Here is an 18,989-nt window from a genome sequence, read left to right as displayed (position 1 = left end):
TAGAGCACTGCCCCGACAAAAAAATAAAATGAAGACTCCTCCACCACATCAGCTGCAGTTAGAGTCTTTAACACTCTTTTACGGCCGTGCGCCGTACGGGGACGAGTATCGACATGTGTTTGTTGACGGCAAAGGTTACGAGGGGCCAAGGAGAAGAAACACCTCGCGTGACAGCCGCGGAGTCAAACGAGGCCCAGGGGTCCTCCATATTGAGGGGAGGATTTCCCTGCTCATGAATATCCTGTTTTTTAGGATGGAAAATTCAGGTTTGCGGCAATCAGAGTCAAAGAAAACACACAAAGCAGCCGAGCGGCTTGAGGTTTTTCTGTGGAGGAGAAACTGTTCTCAAGTTGTAAATCTCCCTTTTATGGGGCATGCACCAAGTCCGGGATCATTTCGCTTCCCTAATCGTCTCAACTATATCAGTATATTTCTTCTTGCGTGAATTGGGATTATTTTACTCCGAGAAACCATACAAGGTGTTTTTTTTAAAGTGTAAAATAGTTATTTGACCCTCTTTTGTAAGATCTGTTGAACTGGAGGACACTGTGGCATTGCATTGCTTGAAATGCATTTTTTATTAATATACACGTTTTTTATTCTGTTACAAATAAAGGATATCATAGGAAATTAAGAGATGGTTTTGGATTCAGAAATACATTAGCCTCTCCTTTATATTGGACTATTACATGAAAATCAAAATGCGTTGGAAATGTTTGCTCGTCAGTGGTATAACATGGAAAGAAATGTGGAGAGGCAAAACTCTCTCTTAATTAAAAGAATTGCATAAATGTCAGAGGATGTCCTTATCGGTTGATTGTTGTTTTAAAAGAGTGTCGATCCCAAATGTGGTCTGCATTTTTATCCAACACCACAGCCGAAGGGACGAAGGGAATTCCACGTAGTCCGTACATGGGTCTCCGTCGAGAACAAGTTCTCTGATTGAAAACAAAAAGATCTTTAAAAAAACTCTCCCTCCACATCACAAATGTAAAACTATGCAGATATGCGACTATAGCATCCAGTCTTGGTGTCTTTTTTTTTTGTACAAATGAGAGTTTGGTGATGCTCAGGAGAATAATAAAAAAAATGTAGAAAGGCGATTCAGGTGGAAATCCTGCCATCACTCGGTGTCCAACAATTTGCATATAGGTTTTGTATCGCCATCGAGGCTGCTCCAAAAAAGGGATGGGTGGGGGGGTGTGGGAGGGCCCTCATGATCCAGGGTATGTAAGATGATGCTCAACCCAGAGACGGTGTCCGTCCGCGGGGGTCCAGCGGCAGGGAGGTTCCCCTCCCCTCCTGCGCCAGTCCCAAGCCGCTCCTCCTCCTCCTCCTCCTCCTCCTCCTCTCAGTTCACCGTGGGCACCTGGTTCAAGCTGTACTCCTTGGCTTTGAGCCGCAGGTTGGCGATGCTGTTGGCCATGTTCATGCCCTGGGACGTGTTGGTGTTGGAGCAGGTGGGCGGGTAGGTGGCCACGGCGCTGCGAGACAAGAGGAGGGGGGGGGAAGGTTACATCACCTGTGGCTGACAGCGAGCTGAAGCTCAGCATGAGCCGCAGCTGTGGAAATATGAAAAGGAACAAAAACAGGTATCACTGATCACGTGAAGAGATTTGGACAAAAGCTCACGGTAAAACTCACAATCCCCAACAACTCAACTCGGTGTTTGTTTCTCCCGTCGATGTTGTCGTCAGCTACGTTTTAGATGTGTGTAAAAAAAAAAGAAGTCATACAGTAACTGATTTAATTTGGAAAGGAAATATTCAGCCTTTTATTTCAAGGATTAATTGGCAAACATAGAGATCTGCTTCATCTTGTTTCTCTTTTTTCTCCTTCCACACTACATTTAAAGAGGGACAGGTCAAAAAGAGCGTAGTTTCTGTTTGTGTTGTTGTTGTTTGATGACTTTTATGAACATGGTTTGATTTTGTCCAGCAATATTCTTTCTTTCCACGGAGAGAGCTTCTAAAGTTTATATTCCCAATCTGTTCAGCTTTTGAATAACAATTCCTAATCAAGTCCGTCCATCACTTAGAAAATGTTGTTATTGTTGTTGTTGTTGTTGTTGTTGTTGTAAAGTGTCCCACTCAGTGTTCAGCTCACAGAGTATTGAAGCCTGATGTTGATTGTTTAATGAAGTCACACAAATGGCAGAATGATAAATACAGGTAATTAGCACCGAGTCCTCTCATTGGACATTTTCCAAAAGCTTTGGAACATTTATAATTTGAAGATTTAAGAATTATTGTATGCTTGTCTAGATTGTGCCTTTTTGTGTTACTTAGTACTGGAGGGTGTTTTCTTGTCTCCTTAGGACTGAGGACAGATCCCTCTTTCTAGCTTTTTTTTTACACTACAGTTTCTCTCTGTCGATGATTTATTGACTCTTTTGTTTTTCTTGACCAACATTTTGGTTTTCACTTTAGGAGGCTAACGATTTGCTTTATTTTAGTGATGATTGTTTCTGCTTTTGTGTTATCGTAGTTCGTCTTTATTTAAACATGCAAGATTATTTTTAATCATCACAAACATATCCAGTATATTATTTGCAGGAGCTGGGTTACAATTATCTGCACGAAAAGCCCAAAATATATCTCTTTGAAAAAAATGTTTTTGTGAGAAATTTATGTATAAATAATCAACTTTAATTTGTGATTTTATTTGCTTTTTTCTTGTCTTTCTTTGTATTGTTTTTTTCTCTCTCGTTGCTCTTAAACACTTTGGATCGACTGTGGTTAAATCATTATATACTGTACGGTTATTATGTTATTATTCATCTGTGAGAGCAGAGGGCTTTAAAACGTCTGCGCTACATTACCACACAGCGATTACATGGCTTTAACATAAATAATAGCAGACGTGATGCTCACGGATGGATTCTCTATTTAAAGAGTGTTTAAAGTAACAGTTTAATAAATTTACTGTATAGAAAATATTTTTTATAATTTTTTTCCTTTATAGAATAAAAACCTCAAACAAACACCGTTTTTAAGTAAAAGTATAAAATTGACACAAATCACATTCAAATTAAAGAAATAGAATCAGAAAATAACAAAATACATTCTTTATGAAACAGTAAATGTATGTGAAAAAAACCCGTCAGTATTCTTCTTGAAAGGAGAATACCGCCAGTTTCCTTTAAAAAGTAAATAACTGAATGTATGTAGTAAAGTGAAAGCGTACTTGTTCTCTGAGGGCAGCATTTTCTGTGGCACTCGCACTGGCCCTCCTTCCGGCATCGGATACCAGCTTTAGGATAATATACAGTGAAGTGTTAGCACCACATTAGCGTGTTCCACATAGCATTATTCCTGCTTCACAAAAAGATTTCCCCCTGCTGCTCTGCGTCCGGGGCCAAAAAGCGCTCAGTGAGTTTGAGCCGCCGGCCGCAGGGTTTGACATTTTACACCGAGTCTCATAACGGAGGATTACTGTAAATCATGACCAATGTAACCAGAGTCACACAAAAATGTCGCCCAGTAGAGCTCTGTCTCTCGGCGTAGCGTTCATTATTTGGTGTAGTGTAGCAGAGGAGGGTCACAGGGGTCAACAGTGGATTTAATACGGTTTGTTTTCACATTATCACCTCGTCAGGAGGGTCACAGGATCTGGTCCCGCCCTGCTCATGCTGACAGAGGGGAGCGATGGGACTGAGGGCGAGGAAAAGGGTGTTTTTATTCAACACAATTAGTTTGGAGTAAGATATGTGCAAGACAGGACTGTGATATATTCAGTGTAGGTAAAATGGCAGCAGGAAGGACGGGGCGAAAGGCCACAGCAGGGTGAAGAGACAGAGAGGGAATGTTTGAGGAATACTTTGGGTCAATTTTCACATCTAATGTAGAAAATAGAATGTGCTGAACTCTAGCTGGATGTAAACAATGTATTCCTATTTCAGTGTAACATCTCGTACGGGACAAAAGAAATATCAATATAGGTTATGACATGTAATCGGACCTTGTTGCATTTTATAATAAAGAAATGCTTTTAAACATTCCTAAACAACTTATACAGAAGTCTGCATTTCATATTTTCAATGCACTTTATATAATCTACTTTACACTACAGTAAACATGTCTGTTTTTATTCAAGACATCAAACATTAGATTATCATTACTTAGAAGTTAAACTAATAATTTAAATTGTAAGCATAAATCAGTAAATTAAAATGTGTACACAAGACCGAGGATGTGATTTTGTGTTTTTACGTTTCACAAAATACTGCAATATCACAGCGGGGGAATACAAGTAAAAGTTCTACTTTTTAATGTTTACTTAAAGGGACAATTTAAAATGAAACAAAATATTTGGGCCTTTTTATTTTTCATGCTATTTGACCATCTTGTTTCGCTGTGAGTTAGCTTTGGCGATATCAGACGTAGAGACGCCATCTCAAGAATACAATGGGACTACATGACACTCGGCTTGTGTCACTCAAAGAGCCAAAAAACACATTTGAAAAACTCAGCAGCAACGTCTCTCCTCATAAATCGTGACCTGGGTATGCAAGATCATACACAGTTTTTTATGAGCCGTTTCATGAAGGAATTATGAATACTACATTGACAAATGGCACTAGAGGGAAGAGGAAAAATATATAGTTTGGATGTTGGGGTGAACTGTCCCTTTAAGTAAAATGGTTACAGGCAACCATCTGTGTGTCAGAGGAATTATGTGCATATGTTGTTCATTTGCATTTACTGAATACATTTTGAGGGAAATGTGATGCTGATTTTTATATCAACATATGAACAAAATATTCACTGCTGACACTTTTTCTTTGAATATTTGCTCATGAGGTGTTTGAAGTTCAAGGAAAACGTTCAGACAAAAATACTAAGAGAAACATTTCTGCTGCCCCAAATACCAACGACAGGACCGAATGTGGATTAATATGCTGCTTCAAATATTCACCAACAAATGCGCGAATTCCTCCTGTTTATTTGATCCAAACTACTTTGACCAGCTACTTTTAGCAAATAACAGAGCCTCTTTTAAAAGAAGAAAACTAATGTTTTAAGAAAAATGTCTATCTTTAGCAGGAGCCAGTGGGCTCGGAGCTGAGAGTCACAGCCAGGAAGTCAAAGCAGGACTGAGAGGCGGACTAACACGTTGGAGTCTGAACATGGGATTTTGACGAATAGAACCAGACCCATGCTATAACTTTTTATATCCCACGTATAAATAAAGGTTGAATGAATAAAACAACACACATTAAAGTGTCCGGTGACCTGCAGCTCTGCAGTTTGAGTCCAGGTGGATCAGAAGAGATGAGGATGGTCAGAGGAACTATGAGAAGCATGTGCAGGTAGAAGTGAAGGAGGAAATGAAACAATAACAGAGAGCAGTGCCGGGGTCAGTGTGCGTGTGTGTGTGTGTGTGTGTTAACATGTGGTTATTGCGGTATCAGCTGTGCTTTTTCATCTGGAGAAACGTGTGTGATTGATGTTCTGCAGCAGAGAGCAGAGGACAGTTTGTGTTACTGCAGTAATACTCGACTTATTAGTATTTTGATTTTCTACTTTCTACTCTTCGAGATTTTACACCCACCATAAAATAACTCACGTAACTTGTATTATTTCATATAGCTTTCCATCTTTCCTACTTTTCGGCCGCTCTTGCTTTCTTCTTTCTGTCCTTTGTTTATCTCCTCCTTCCTGCCTTAAGTCAGTCCCTTCTCTCCTCGTTTCCTTCGGTGTAGTTTATGTTCCCCCTCACATCATGAAGCCCCTTATTTGCAAACGAAGGCACGACTCTCCTAGGAGTGGTTTGAGTTCCTCTCCCGCTCTGTGCTGCAGATCAGCCGCAGACGTCAGTGCAGAAGCAGAAGGAGCGCAGAGTGTACAACAGGGTGTGTGTGTGTGTGTGTGTGTGTGTGGCGATGGGCTGAGAGAGAGCAGAGCGGGCTCTACCTGTAGGGGGCGGCGCTGCCCCAGGACAGGTAGTCGTTTGGGCGTGGCGCCGGGCGCGGGACGATCGGCTGCTCCACCGCCGTCACGTCGCCCGAGTACGATTTGAGGAGCGAGGCGTTTTTGCTGGCCAGCATGGCGCGCTCGTTCCTGCGGAATTTAGCTCTCCTGTTCTGAAACCAGACCTGGAATCACAAGAAGACAACGGGATGAAGCAATTCAGTCACTTTTCTTATTGTCGTATTTTCCCCCCTCCCCCGCTGCACAGACGCCACTAGCTTTACAAACTCTTCACGGACGCAATTCGAAGTTCCAAAGAAGCCAAATAATGTGAACTTCAAAGGTGTAAACCAACAAGCTGAAAGTGAAGCGCTCGATGTTGCGTCCGCGCGACGACATCCTCTCAACTCAGAGCGCCGCCATTTAGCTTTTCGCTGGGCGCTCTCGACCACATGGCACGGTCTTCATCGGAGGGTTACAACACGTGCGCTTCGTGGTTGTGCGTCCCGGCCTGAACGCGAGTCGATTCTCAAATCAAATGAAGGGTACAGAGCCCGTGAAAATCTAAAATCCAAACTAAATAAACCAGAAAGTTTTTTTTCTCCCCCGGATAATTCTCTGGCCTTAAATTCTTTTCTCAGTTACAAACTTTTTTTTTTTTTTTTTAACGTATTCATAACACTTCGCTTCCACACGCATCCTTCATCTCCAATTCACCGTCCACCCCTCATCAGCCCCCCTCCCCCCGCTGGCCTTTTTGAAGAAACATACCCCCCCCTCCCTCCCGCCCTTTTTCCCCGAACACATGATGATGTGACTCGGGGGTTGCTAGTGTTGTTCCTCGCTGTGAAATCAAATCCATTATTAGATGCCGCGGGCGCTCGCGGGGGCTCTCAGTCTGCTGACGCACAGCCTCAGGAATGAGCCCAAAGTCTCTTTTATCAAAGCCTTTCTGCATCGCTCTCTGCTACACATTATTCACAGATGTGCCGCTTCTCTCCCTCCGACATCACCATTTCCTCTTTCCCTCTCCCTCCCTCCCTCTCTCTCTCTCTCTCTCTCTCTCTCTCTCTCTGTGCCCACTGAACAAATACTCAGTGTTGTCTTCAAAGACACAGACAAATGCCTGATAGTGACATATGAGTGCGTATGTGAAAGCATTGGATGAACAAGTATGCATTTATCGTATATTTGCATTGCTACATAGGTCGAGCTGCTCATGAGTAGAACAAATGTGTTTTCATTTCAATGATAATCCAGTGAAACCAGGAGCGTAACTTTATGTCCCCGGGGGCCCGAGGTGGCCGAGGGGGCCCGAGGGGGACATGTCCCTCCTCACTTATTGGGATCACAGTTTTGTTCCTCCGATTTTTTAAAGTTGTAGTTTTTCCTCACTTAGCTGATACATGCAAGATAAAAGAAAATATAATTACAGAAATGCAGATTCACAATCTCACAGCTTCGAGAGCAACAGCAAGTATTCGTGGTTTTTCTTTTTACCCCAGTTTGTTTGGTGGTTGCAGCAAGATAATCGGTAGAGCTTCATGGTGCTACACATGCAGGGATGTTCTGAGAACACAAGTCAGAAGTAGAAATATGCCCAAAAATCAATTAGTTTCCATTTATTATACAACCATATATGTTTTTTCCCCCAGTTTTTTGGGGCAGCATTTTCTTCTGCATTTGAAATTGTGAACTTGTGTTCAGTCTTTTGTCACGTGAGCTCCGTGTTGGCTGATAGAAGAGCCGCAGCACACTTCATTCTTTCCCTCTACATCTCAATTTAGCGAGCACCGCTAGCTAATGCTCGGCTGCTAGCGAGCTGACTCGTAAAAAAAAGAAAAAGTCCCTTTGAGAAAAGTGTCCTTGTCAAGTGCCAAGTTAAGTAACGGTGCTTTTATTCCACAGAATTACGATCTTAGCATTCAAAAACAAAGCAAGTGCCTTCATTAAAAGAACAAATGAAAACTTGACCAGGTTGGTACTGTTTGCATGTTCCCTTTAATGTAGGTTTTATCCCCTATAAAGTCATATTTTGATTAGAAATCATAGTATTTTCGTGTGCAGTAGATGTTCCAGTTTATTATCAATGTTTACATAATTTTAAATATTGGTTGAAATGAACTGAGATAAGACAGCCTCATCTCAGACTCACTTCTCTTTCAGTGGAACTAAAGGTTGTAGTCAGTTGCCTTCAGGCATCCATGTCATTTCTAACTCTCCTGCATGTAAAGACAGAAAGTAACGGTCACTTTTCTCGCCGGCTGTGAAAATCTGGAATCCATGTTCTCGGTTGTGTCGACGACGACGTTCGTGATTTCACTCATTTGACCAAATAAAGCGTCACATTTAGCTCCTGTTCTACCGCGGCCCCTCATGGGTTGCACATTGTATTGCTGATCTGTAAACCGCTAAAGGAAATTAGACAATCATTAAATCCACTTTTCTGATCGCATCCAGTTCCTTCGGGGAGTTTAAAAGCTGCACAAAGGCTCAGCGGCCATTTAAGAGATCGCGTGAGAATGATAGCGGGTGTTTGTGACATACTGGCGAGTTCTTATCAGTTCCTTTAAAACCCCATAATGGAGACACCAAACAGATTAATGGACCATGACAACCGCTCGGCACCAGATGACGTGAAGATGCCCTCCAGTGTTTTGAAATACTTATTTCCAATAACAAGTTGCTTCTGCTGCTCTCGGTTGACCGTACACACAAAGCTGTTCATGGATCTCTTTTTTAAACCCTGTTGTTCTGAGTCACGAGGACCCAAAGGACTCAACTGGTCCCACTGGGGTGCAGCTAGTTTATGTGTGGTAATAAGAATCTGTTTATTTGTGCGTATATATAGGACCAAGTGTGTATATATAGGACTAAGGGCCTCCTTCTATACTTCGGGACTGTACATACTTTGAGATCTTGTGAGTTTTATGACTGCTCTTCTTCTTCTTTGATCAAAGGTTGAATCCGCCTGATAAATCACTGCTGCTGAAGGAAACCGTCAGACTTCAAGGAATCAGGCTTTTATTTTGAAAGGGAGGACATGTCAAATATCGAAGTCCCTGACTAACTCTAGAGGTCTCGTGAGATTAACAGGGCTTTCGTTACCTGGACTCTGGCCTCGGTGAGGTTGACCCGGCGGGCCAGGTCCTCTCTGACGAAGGCGTCGGGGTAGTGTGTCCTCTCAAACACTCTCTCCAGAGCCTGGAGCTGGCTGCTGTTGAAGGTGGTCCTGTTCCTGCGCTGCTTCCTCTTCTTCTTCTCCTCCGTGTTCATCTGTTCATCTGCGGGGTGAAGAAGAGGGTAGAATGTAGACTCGATACGACTCGATGGGAACACAGCTCTCCCGCCGGTGCTTGTAGCTACGTTGCCCGAGGAGATGCAAAAAGGAATAAAAATAAAATAAGACGAAGGCCCCGCGTCGGACCACGTTACATTTTAATAATAAATAGAGCTCCCTGCATTCGTGCAACAACCGCTGCTCAAGGCAGTTCAGAGAAGACGAAGTATCAACCCAGTCGTTACTTCTTCTTCTTTTAAATACGTCACTGGTCACTTCAAATTAGCATTAACATACTGCTTACACATCTACTGAGTACTTTCACTTTAACCAGGTGAGTACAGGTCATACTTTTTAGGCCGTTTAAACCAGAACTTTTGTTTACCAGGACATGTTTACATTACTATGCCACTGTTTCTACTTAAGAGAAAGATGTGAATTCTGAATAACGTTCACCGATAATCTTATGGCAGCTGTAACTAAAGAGAGCATATACCGCTGGTCTCTTTAGGTGTTTTTAAAAATAGATTGAAAGAGTTGGAGGAAGGTTCATCTGGTTGTAGATGTTTTCTTTGACTGAGGTATGTGCACCTGTGTGAACTGGGTTATGATGACTTGAGTCTTAGTTTTGGTTTTATTCATGCTGTGATCTAAAAAATAATCTTTTTTTAAAATATAGTCTGTCACTTTTTTATGTTGTATGTCTGAATCTTAGTAATGTGCTACTGCTGCTGCCTTGTAAAGACACTCTTGTAAAGGAAGATTTTGAATCTCAATGAGGCATTTCCTGGTTAAATAAATTGAAATTAAAAAAATTAAAAAGATCCTCGGCCTGAGTATGTGAAACTGTGTTGCGTCTGAGACGGGTGTCATGAAGAGACTACAACGCCCTCATTTAGCACCTCTCTCTCTACACTTCCTGTCTGCCTCTCAAATCTAAACTATCGATTGAAGGCAAATATGCCCCAAGATCATTTTCTTTAAAAAAGAAATGCACAAAATGACACAGAAAGCAACAATACAAAGAAATCTCCAACCGGGATAATCCAAATTAAAAAAATTAAAACAATTGGCCCAGTATATTGGGTGTGGAGGCAGAAATATCTCAAACCATGGCGAGAGAACGCTGATGACATGTGGGAAGATTGGGTGACGTGATTATTTAAAAGATCCTTCAAAAACAATTCCCTGAATATGCAGACAACAAACAGACACACACACACACATCCAGGCAAACAAACAAGATGAATATATAATCCGCTCTGGACCCCGAGCACCTTCCATGTGCTGCACACGTTGGGCCTGAACGCTCCTTCCTGCAGGCTGGAAACAAGTGCCGGAGCCTTGTGGCTGCACAACAAGACCACGAAATAACATGTTCACGTCGACAAGAAACGAGCATCCATGTCATGCCTAATTACACACTCACGACACAATCTGTAGCTCCACACACACACACACACACACACACACACACACACACAGAAAGAGGTGTGAAGTGACTTGTACATTCATTCGTGTTCTCTATTGCAGTGCAGTTTAGGGCTTTTAGAAACTTTATTCAAGTATTTTGATTTTGAAAGCCTTCAGAGGGAAATCTGGTATTTCTCAACTCATTATGTTTATGTGACAGCTCGAGCAATGACGCACTTTTCAGAGTCAGATTTTACTTTCGTCATGAATAAGAAGAAAAACGCCCTTTCGTCCTCTAAAAATCTTTCACCACTAAAATAGCACATTTTATTTATTTTATATAGAATTAACGCAAAACATTAATGTTCAATGTAGATTTTCAAACGACAACAATCTAAATTGTACAATCTAAGTTATTCATTTGTTATTGTAGTCTGAAGATGTATTTGTTTCTTATCTCTGAGTTTTGGGGGATAAATGTTAGCATCAAACTAACATCAGAAGTTTGTTACAACCTGGTGAAACCTCAAAGGTTTGGATGTCTTTTATGATCCTTTTACGATAAATGGGACTTTTATTTGCAGTTCGCCTGAAAAAAAATCATATTCATGAAATGGGATTAACGGGATGCTGAAAGGAAATTCAGTCATTTGCAGATGTGTGCGAATGTTGTGAGATTTTTGGCAATTTAATCTTTCAAAAAAATGAAATCTCTGCACCGTTATGTTTCAGCTGATGCAAAATAGTCGCGTATGAATGTAATGTCCCGGAGAATAACCTGATTCCTTGTTTACCGTTTTACTTCAGTGTACATTTTGAAAGCCACGGCGGTATTGATACTTTTACACAAAAGATTTGAACCCTCCCTCCTTCACTCATGTGAAAGTATTGTATCCCCTAAATGTCAACGTAATGATCAGACAACTTTTAAACATTTTCCAGAGATGAAATAAGAGTTCAGTTTTTACCGTGTCAACTTCTACAGAACAACAACAACACATCTGAATGTTTGACTTCCTCTCGTGAACATAGGGACGGCTCCCTGAATCTAAAATAACTAAAATATCCTCTTCTCAGCCTACAGGACATGTTTGATTGAAAAGATGAAGAACTGGATGATACAAGAAATATACAAAATGTCCAGGTACACGTAAAATCTACACAAATATTTTATTTTATTAATATTCAAACTCTCCAGGGACATTATTACGTCGATATTCAATTAAAGTGTAACTACACAAACTGCTTTTTTATTTAGAAAATTTAAAATTAACAGGAGACTTGCACCAAAACGTCCACGGCTGGACTCAAACTGGGGAAACTCGGGGAACTGGGACGACATGTTCAGAGCAACATGCTGATGCAGAGCTTTTAATGGACTGCTTTTACTTCTTCCACACACACACGCACACACACACACACACACACACACACACACACACACACACACACACACACACACACAGCTGGCTTGGTGTCAGATGCTGCAGTGTGTCAACACTAGGCCTTTTTGCTTTGTTGTCGAATGAGAGAAAAGCTGACCCCCTGCAGTCTCAGCCAATCAGGAGACACGAGACATAAACTCTATTTTTACAGGCCACATTAAACACATTCGGTATTTCACCAGAAGAAAGAAGGGAAGAATTAGAGAAAAAATAATTTGATCATCCTGTGACCTCTTGTGTTCATCCCTTTGAGGATCCAGCTGATTCAAATCTTAGTAAAATGTTGTTTCTATTTCCAAAAAATAAGTTTTAAAAAGCTTCTCCACTATACCTTCGGCCTTTCAACGGTTCTCTTGTTTTGCTCTTTAAAAACAAATACATTTACATATTCAGACTTAAAGATTAACAATACAAATCAAGAAAAATAAACTGAATTTTTTTTGGAATGATCTTTTCTTATTTCTTTCTCCTTCCTAATCCTGTTAATACTTCCGTGACCTTTCAGACGTTATCTGGCCTCCCCTCTGTGGGGGTCCTGACCCCCGCCGTTAAACCTCTATAGATTAAGAACATTAAAATCTTAAATCATTGATGAATTTATTATGTTTTGAGAAAGTAAAACTCCAGTTGTCGGATAAGTGAAACTTTTTAACGTTGCATTTTTGTAACCATTATTATTATATAACAATAATTAGTATCACTCTTGTTATTGGTATAATATTATTGCCATGTTTAAAATTAAAATAAACATGTACCTGTGATTAAATCCGCCATGTGAAAGGAATCGCCTAAAATTAACCAAATATAAAATGATTCCTATATTCAGTGCTAATACTTCACATGAGGTGTTATTTAATAAACGTCATTGACGCATTGTGAATGTATCTGTGGTTCATGAGGAAGATCTCTCCTCTGCCTCGGACGTGTGGCCCTCAGTGCAGCAGCTCGGAGGGCCACACGTTAGGCCAGTTGGTGCAGCACATGCGGGCTGAGCGCAGGATTCTGGAGGAGCGGCACATGCTAACTAGCGACCGCGCATAGTTTCCACACACACTCAAACACACACAGACGCACGCACGCGCGCACAGACGTTTTACAAGCTCGAGGTTAGAATGAAAACCATGAGGCACTTCATTAGTGAAACACACAGAAATACCAAAAATAAATAAACATATTAAAACGACATACAGTCGTACATTAATTGTGACTATTTTACTGAAATGACTATTTATAAAGCAATTGCATAGAGCATTTGAATCACACACAAAAAATTTTATTTAAAGAAGGTTAATTGAATTGCGTGACAAAATAGAAAATATTGAATCGATCTTTTTTTAATGAATGCAATATTTTAACTCGTATTTGTATTTAGCACACTAAACGTGAGGCAAAATATATTGTATGCAACATTTATAAATAAAAATGTATTGTTTTTTGTTGTTGTCTTTTTTTTACTAATTGATGTGAGATTATATTCTGACCTGTCATGGCAACTTCAAATGAAGACAAATATGAACGATGAAATCCAATTATCCCAAAAAGAGATCTCTGTGTTTATTTCATTAGTGGTGGTTTGGCCTCGGCAAGCTTTTAATCAAGGTCACATTTAAACTAAATCAAACAAATCAAGGTTATTCCCGTAACCACCAACACCACCACCACTACCACCATCATCATCATCATCATCATCATCATCAATATCACCATAATCCTGCAGCTGTGTGACCAACAGTGAGTAGATCTCATTAGCAGCCAAAGTCAATTAGTCCCGCTGTCAACGCTCATTCACGAGAGGAGAGGTTATTGATTCCTAAAAGAATAAAACACGTTTTTTTGCCATTTTACTTGAAATTTTTTATTTTTTATTTTGCTGTCTATTCGTGGTCTATTCAGCTAATATTAATGGCAATTTGTGAAATTGATTAAAAATGATAAAAGTCATACTGTTGCGTTCACGTTCCTGACAATAAATCGGGGGAACACATAATATGAATTCTGCTGATAATTAGGCTCCAACACGTGTCATTATTTCTTTATGAATCTTGTGTAAATCTAAAAAAAAATACTAATCCCGATTGATTCCTCTTAACAACATACGGTTTGATGAAATGCTGATATTTGATTCCTTAATTGTTGGCGCGAGGTCACGCGCGGTAATTATGACAAATGGTTTCGGCTCCGGTATTCTGAGAGGGTTTGACAGGCCGAAAATAACCGGGAATTAAAGACGTGACCCGGCCACTTCCTCAAGCATATTTTTCACACGATTTTTAGCCTTTTAAAAAACTAACAATAACACTCATTAAAGCCCATAACGTTTCTGTCAGCCGCTGCAAATGGCCCTTTGAGCAGAGGAAGAGGAGGAGGAGGAAGAGGGGGAGGAGGAGGAGGAAGGAGGGAGGGTTTATTTACTCTCTCGATGGTGCGCCGGAGAGAGCGAGCAGCGGCTTTTTGGGGGGCTTATCCCTGTTTTTTGTCAACTTCCACGCACGCAGGGGCGCCTTTCAACACAAACAAAGTTGAAAATAATATTTCCGATTGTCATGTTGGTGCGTGAGCTCGGTACCTCAGTACCCGCCTCTTAGCTCGCCCATACCCGACTTAGATCGGCCATTCTTACGCACGGAGGAATGGGTTGTTTGTAAAAAATAAATTTTAAAAATCACGTAATTATTTAGTGATATATTAATATGTGTATCATTAAACTACCATATCGTGACGCAATTGTCATGTGACTCGCTCTAAGTCATTTTCCAAAAAAAGCTTTTGGGATTAGTCTTGAATTGTATTTATCTCTATAGTCCAAAAAGATCAAAACGTGGCCTCGTTTAGGGCATGAGCCGAGAGATTTATGACCCCCGAGGCTGACTTGCAAGGCTCCCTCACTGACCATGTCCACCAACATCACCATACCTCACTGACATCAAAGTGTTAATGGTAAATTAATGGCCATTTTGAGGGGGAGGCCGTCAGGGATGATGCATTGCCAAAACTCACTAAAGGATTCCTTCCGTGCACGCTGCGTTCTGCAGAGCTCCATTCATGCGCTCAGCGCGCGGACACACGCCACACGGTAATGAAAACAAATGGCTTTATTTGCAGATCACTATAACTGCATTTGTGTGAGATCAGCGATGGGTTTCCCCCCCTGGTAAACAGAAGGTTTTCACACCGAAGCTACACTACAACACACACCCGGGGTGGACATGTAAAATTTTGGTCACGATTTAAAAGCTGTGTTTTTTTCGTGTATCTCCTCTGCTCGGTGCTCGGTGCCAGCCTGTTGCTCTCGCTCGGACTGCTTTCCACTTACTCTCCTGCTGGGTCGTGTCGCTCCCGCTCGTCAGCCCCGGGGACTCCAGCATACTCCTCCCCGCCTCCCCGACGCTCTCGTCCGCCTGAGTGCCGGCCATTTCCCCGGCTTCTTCCAGATCCAACAGGTGGCTGACCGAGAAGTTCTTCTTGGCTTGCAGGTTGTCCAGGTTCGACGTGATCGGACTCTCCAGCCGGTTTGATAGCGAGGTTTGCCTGTCCATTCCATGTGCATAGCTAGAAGTCATGACGCAAGCGTTAAAGGAAGAAGAAGAAAAAACTACTTTTGGAAGAAGAAGAAAAAACGGAGTGGCTGATGAGAAGAAAGAGAAGAAATCAACAACCGAGCAGAAAAAAGATCCGTGCGTGCAGAGCGCGCGAGCTCCAGAAACCAGCCCGAGTGAGACTCGGTTCTTCCAAAGCGGACCGCGGGTCTGTTCACATCCAGATCAGCCGCGCAGGGCTCGAGCAAACTTCTCCAAAGTTTTCTCCTCGCCTGCCTTTCTCTCTTTTTCTCTTTTTCCCCCGGCCAAACCCTCACAGACAATCCATCCAGCGGCGCGCGTCACCGGCACACGAGGAAAAATATCAGCTTGTCCCGCTGCTGAGAGAGAAAAGTCTCAAAGACGTCCTCTGAGGAGAAGCAGCTCTCTTCTCACTCTGGTTGAGTCACATCTGAGTGAGCAGGAAGAGCTGCTGCTGCTGCTGCCGCCGCTGATGATGATGGTGATGATGATGATGATGACGACGACCAGATGCTCGAAGCTCCGTGTGTGCGCAAAAACTTGCTCAGCGGCAGCTAGGCGCAAGGAGGGAGGAGGGAGGACGTATCTCTCTCTCTCTCTCCTTCCCTCTCTCTCTCTCTCTAATGAAAGCGAGCCCCGTAATTACGTGGCAATGCCTTTATGTTGTGTCTGACGTTTCACAGGCCTTCACCACGAGCTGCCCCTCCCTCCCTCCTCCTCCTCCTACTCCTCCTCACCCCCCTTATAGGCAGAAACATCACCATCAGCACCATCAACACCCTGGTTTGTCCTGTTTTTGTTCCCTTGGCTGGCAAACCTCACCACCTAATGAGTGTGTGTTTGTGTGTGTGTGTGTGTGTGTGTGTGTTATCACTGCTTGTGTGCTGATAAACCCACCCCGACTGCCCTGCGGTCCGCCACCGATTAAACCGACTATAGCCCGTGCCAGTCCGCCTCTCCACAGATCCGTCCTCACGAGGCTGCAGCTGTCGGGGAAGCCGGCAACACAAATATGAAGAAGTACAACTGATCCACGTTATTAAAAAGAAAGAAAAAAAGTTGTTGGGAACAATAAGCAAGCAGCGGTTTGGGGCCCTTGTGGGGCCCCAGAAGGTGCAACAGGAAAATCCATGAATTACACGACTTACTTATATGAGGTGAAAAGTGTCACATGTAACAAACCCCCAGAGATTTGCCATCAACTCTGAAGCTTTTCAGCCTCTTTTAGCTCTCAGTGTTGGTTGCCGTCAAACAAGCTCTGAGGAATCCAATGTGCACTACCTGCCCAGCACCAGTGGTTATAAGTAACCAAGTATTCACCCAAGTAGCCTACAGTGAGGAACTTTATGAAACTGTCTTAGATATTTCTGATTTCTCGATATGATCCATAACAAGATCATAAGCGAGGAGATTGGCTATATAGTTATTCATAAATGGTAAATGTACCTGCACTTGTAGAGCGCTTTGTTATTCCAACCGCTCAAAGCACTTTGAACACTCCATGACATCATTCACCCATTCATACACTGATGGGAGGAGCCACCAGCCCATCAGGACTAACTATAACTATAACGCTACGGGAGCAATGGTAAAGCTTAACACTCGTCATCGGAGCCACCGGGTAACATTTGATGAAATGCAGGTACACCAAGACTCCTCCAGCGGGGCGTTCTAAATGTGGCTTCGCTGCAGCCTTCGACTTCCAGGTCTCCGGCGGGACAGTCCCACGAAGCCGGCAGCGAGAGGCAGCGTTTGGCCCCGCTGGTCCCAGAATGTGTCAACTCGCCCCAGCTCTATGATCACTTCACTTTATATTGTTGTCGAATGCATTGCAGAGGGAACTATAAACTATAAATCGTAACTATGGTTGCAGATTTGGGTTCTTCTGGCATTTATGCATTGATAAATATGCAGTAATAAATGCTGATTCAGATACAAGCTGAGATTACTGCTCCTATTATTTACGTAAAATATCCCTTAATTCTTCCGCCTTTTCTCAGTCAACAGCAGACAGACTGTGGAGAGTTTGTCTCGGGCGTTGGTGGAGACCAAACTAGAGCTCAAAGGAGAGTGAATACTGGACAGAAATATCCCTGCTGGTATTTGGTAATTCATATCAAACTGCTTCTCTTGTCTCATTACCTCATTGTTTGTTCACGGGACTCAAACGCTCGGCTCCGATCATCAAGACGGCGTGACAGACTTTGTGAGGTTAATCAGCCCCTTGACTGCCGCAGGTGTGCAATTCTCAGGTGGTTTACAGAGGCTCAGCTCGGCCAAACAGAGCCGGAGGAGAGTTTGGACCGTGCACTCCATCAAATGAGCCCTGAGCTGACCCCCACCCCCCACCCCCACATGTCTATCTCAGCCCTGTCTCTTCCAATTTGAAGTGAGTCGGAATTTTCATGCTCTCAGATCAGTTGAAGGAGGAAGAGACAGTTGCTCATCCCGGGGGGGCGGGACTCCTCAATCTGTCCCGAGAACATTTGATGGGGTCATATATACTTGGACCTCTTCAGGCCCTTAAAAAGGCCTCAAAAGGAACATGACTGAAAGGGAATAGCCAATGTTCAGTTGAACTGCTCACCAATATAACAAGTCATAACTTAGTCACGTCATTAAAAAAACACGCCCAAACTCTTAAGGACCTCTGATTTCGGTGAAAAAAAATACTTTGCGCAAGTACGTCTTGCGTGATATTATTATAGCCGCCTGATAAACCTGGAGAAGTAAAAAGTCTCTGTGTTTACTGCACTGTAGGTTAGTCGGGTTGGAGAGGTGGTGGGGGTGAAGGGATGAAGGAATGGAGGGAGCTGGTTGGTGGAGGTGGTGCGTGTGTGTGTGTGTGGGGGGGGGGGGTCATGTGTTCAGATGGCAGGAGTCGACTTTGGGCTCCGAGCTGCCATAGACATCCCGTAGCTTGCAGCCCCCTGATCTGGGAAAAGAACACTTGATGCCATCAAAGGGACGCGGATTGAATCCAGATGTGGCTCTCTCGTTCTTTCCATGTATTTAATGAAGGCACAGGGATAGAGTAGACTTTTTTCATCATTAGTTTTCCCCCCAGATTCTCTTTTCCTGCCTACAAGTCTATTCCGGTGCCAGCTAGGGCAGAGAGAGAGAGAGAGAGAAAAAGAGGAAAAAAAGGCCTCCCCATGTCTCAGACTCTCAGTCTTCTCCTCCAGGGGCCCTATTCTTTGTTCAGAGCTCCATGTGAAAGCGGCCTGTTTGCTCCGACTGCTGCAGTTTGTCTGTGGCGAATGGAAATGTCCAAACATCTCCTGCACAGCTGACGTTACAGTGGGGAGAGTCTGCGAAAGAGGCTCGAAATGCTTTGCCGCAAAAATCAACAAGAACGAAAAAATTCATCTGCACCCCGAGG

At 42.7% G+C, this 18,989-nt stretch overlaps 1 protein-coding gene across 4 annotated transcripts; it reads right to left on the bottom strand.

Annotated features, from left to right (window-relative positions):
- Positions 1-549: 549 nt before the first annotated feature.
- Positions 550-16,135, bottom strand: prrx1b (paired related homeobox 1b). Of its 4 annotated transcripts, XM_056415225.1 has the most exons (7): positions 15,364-16,128; positions 9,021-9,196; positions 5,916-6,097; positions 3,590-3,653; positions 3,187-3,252; positions 1,645-1,697; positions 1,269-1,484 (listed from the first exon to the last, which is right to left on the bottom strand). In XM_056415225.1, exons 1-7 carry the CDS (start codon positions 15,608-15,610, stop codon positions 1,352-1,354), a joined length of 921 nt encoding a protein of 306 aa, XP_056271200.1. In that variant the 5' UTR covers positions 15,611-16,128; the 3' UTR covers positions 1,269-1,351. The 4 variants fall into 4 exon arrangements, with proteins under 4 accessions (XP_056271198.1, XP_056271199.1, XP_056271200.1 ...); XM_056415223.1 differs by lacking the exon at positions 1,645-1,697 and having other exon boundaries at positions 550-1,562; positions 15,364-16,135; XM_056415224.1 differs by lacking the exon at positions 1,645-1,697 and having other exon boundaries at positions 550-1,484; positions 15,364-16,125.
- Positions 16,136-18,989: the final 2,854 nt, after the last annotated feature.

Source organism: Pseudoliparis swirei, chromosome 5, assembly GCF_029220125.1.
Source record: "Pseudoliparis swirei isolate HS2019 ecotype Mariana Trench chromosome 5, NWPU_hadal_v1, whole genome shotgun sequence".
Taxonomy (NCBI): Eukaryota; Metazoa; Chordata; class Actinopteri; order Perciformes; family Liparidae; genus Pseudoliparis; species Pseudoliparis swirei.
The sequence above is the reverse complement of the archived record's forward strand: the minus strand, read 5'-3'. Positions and strand labels throughout refer to the sequence as shown.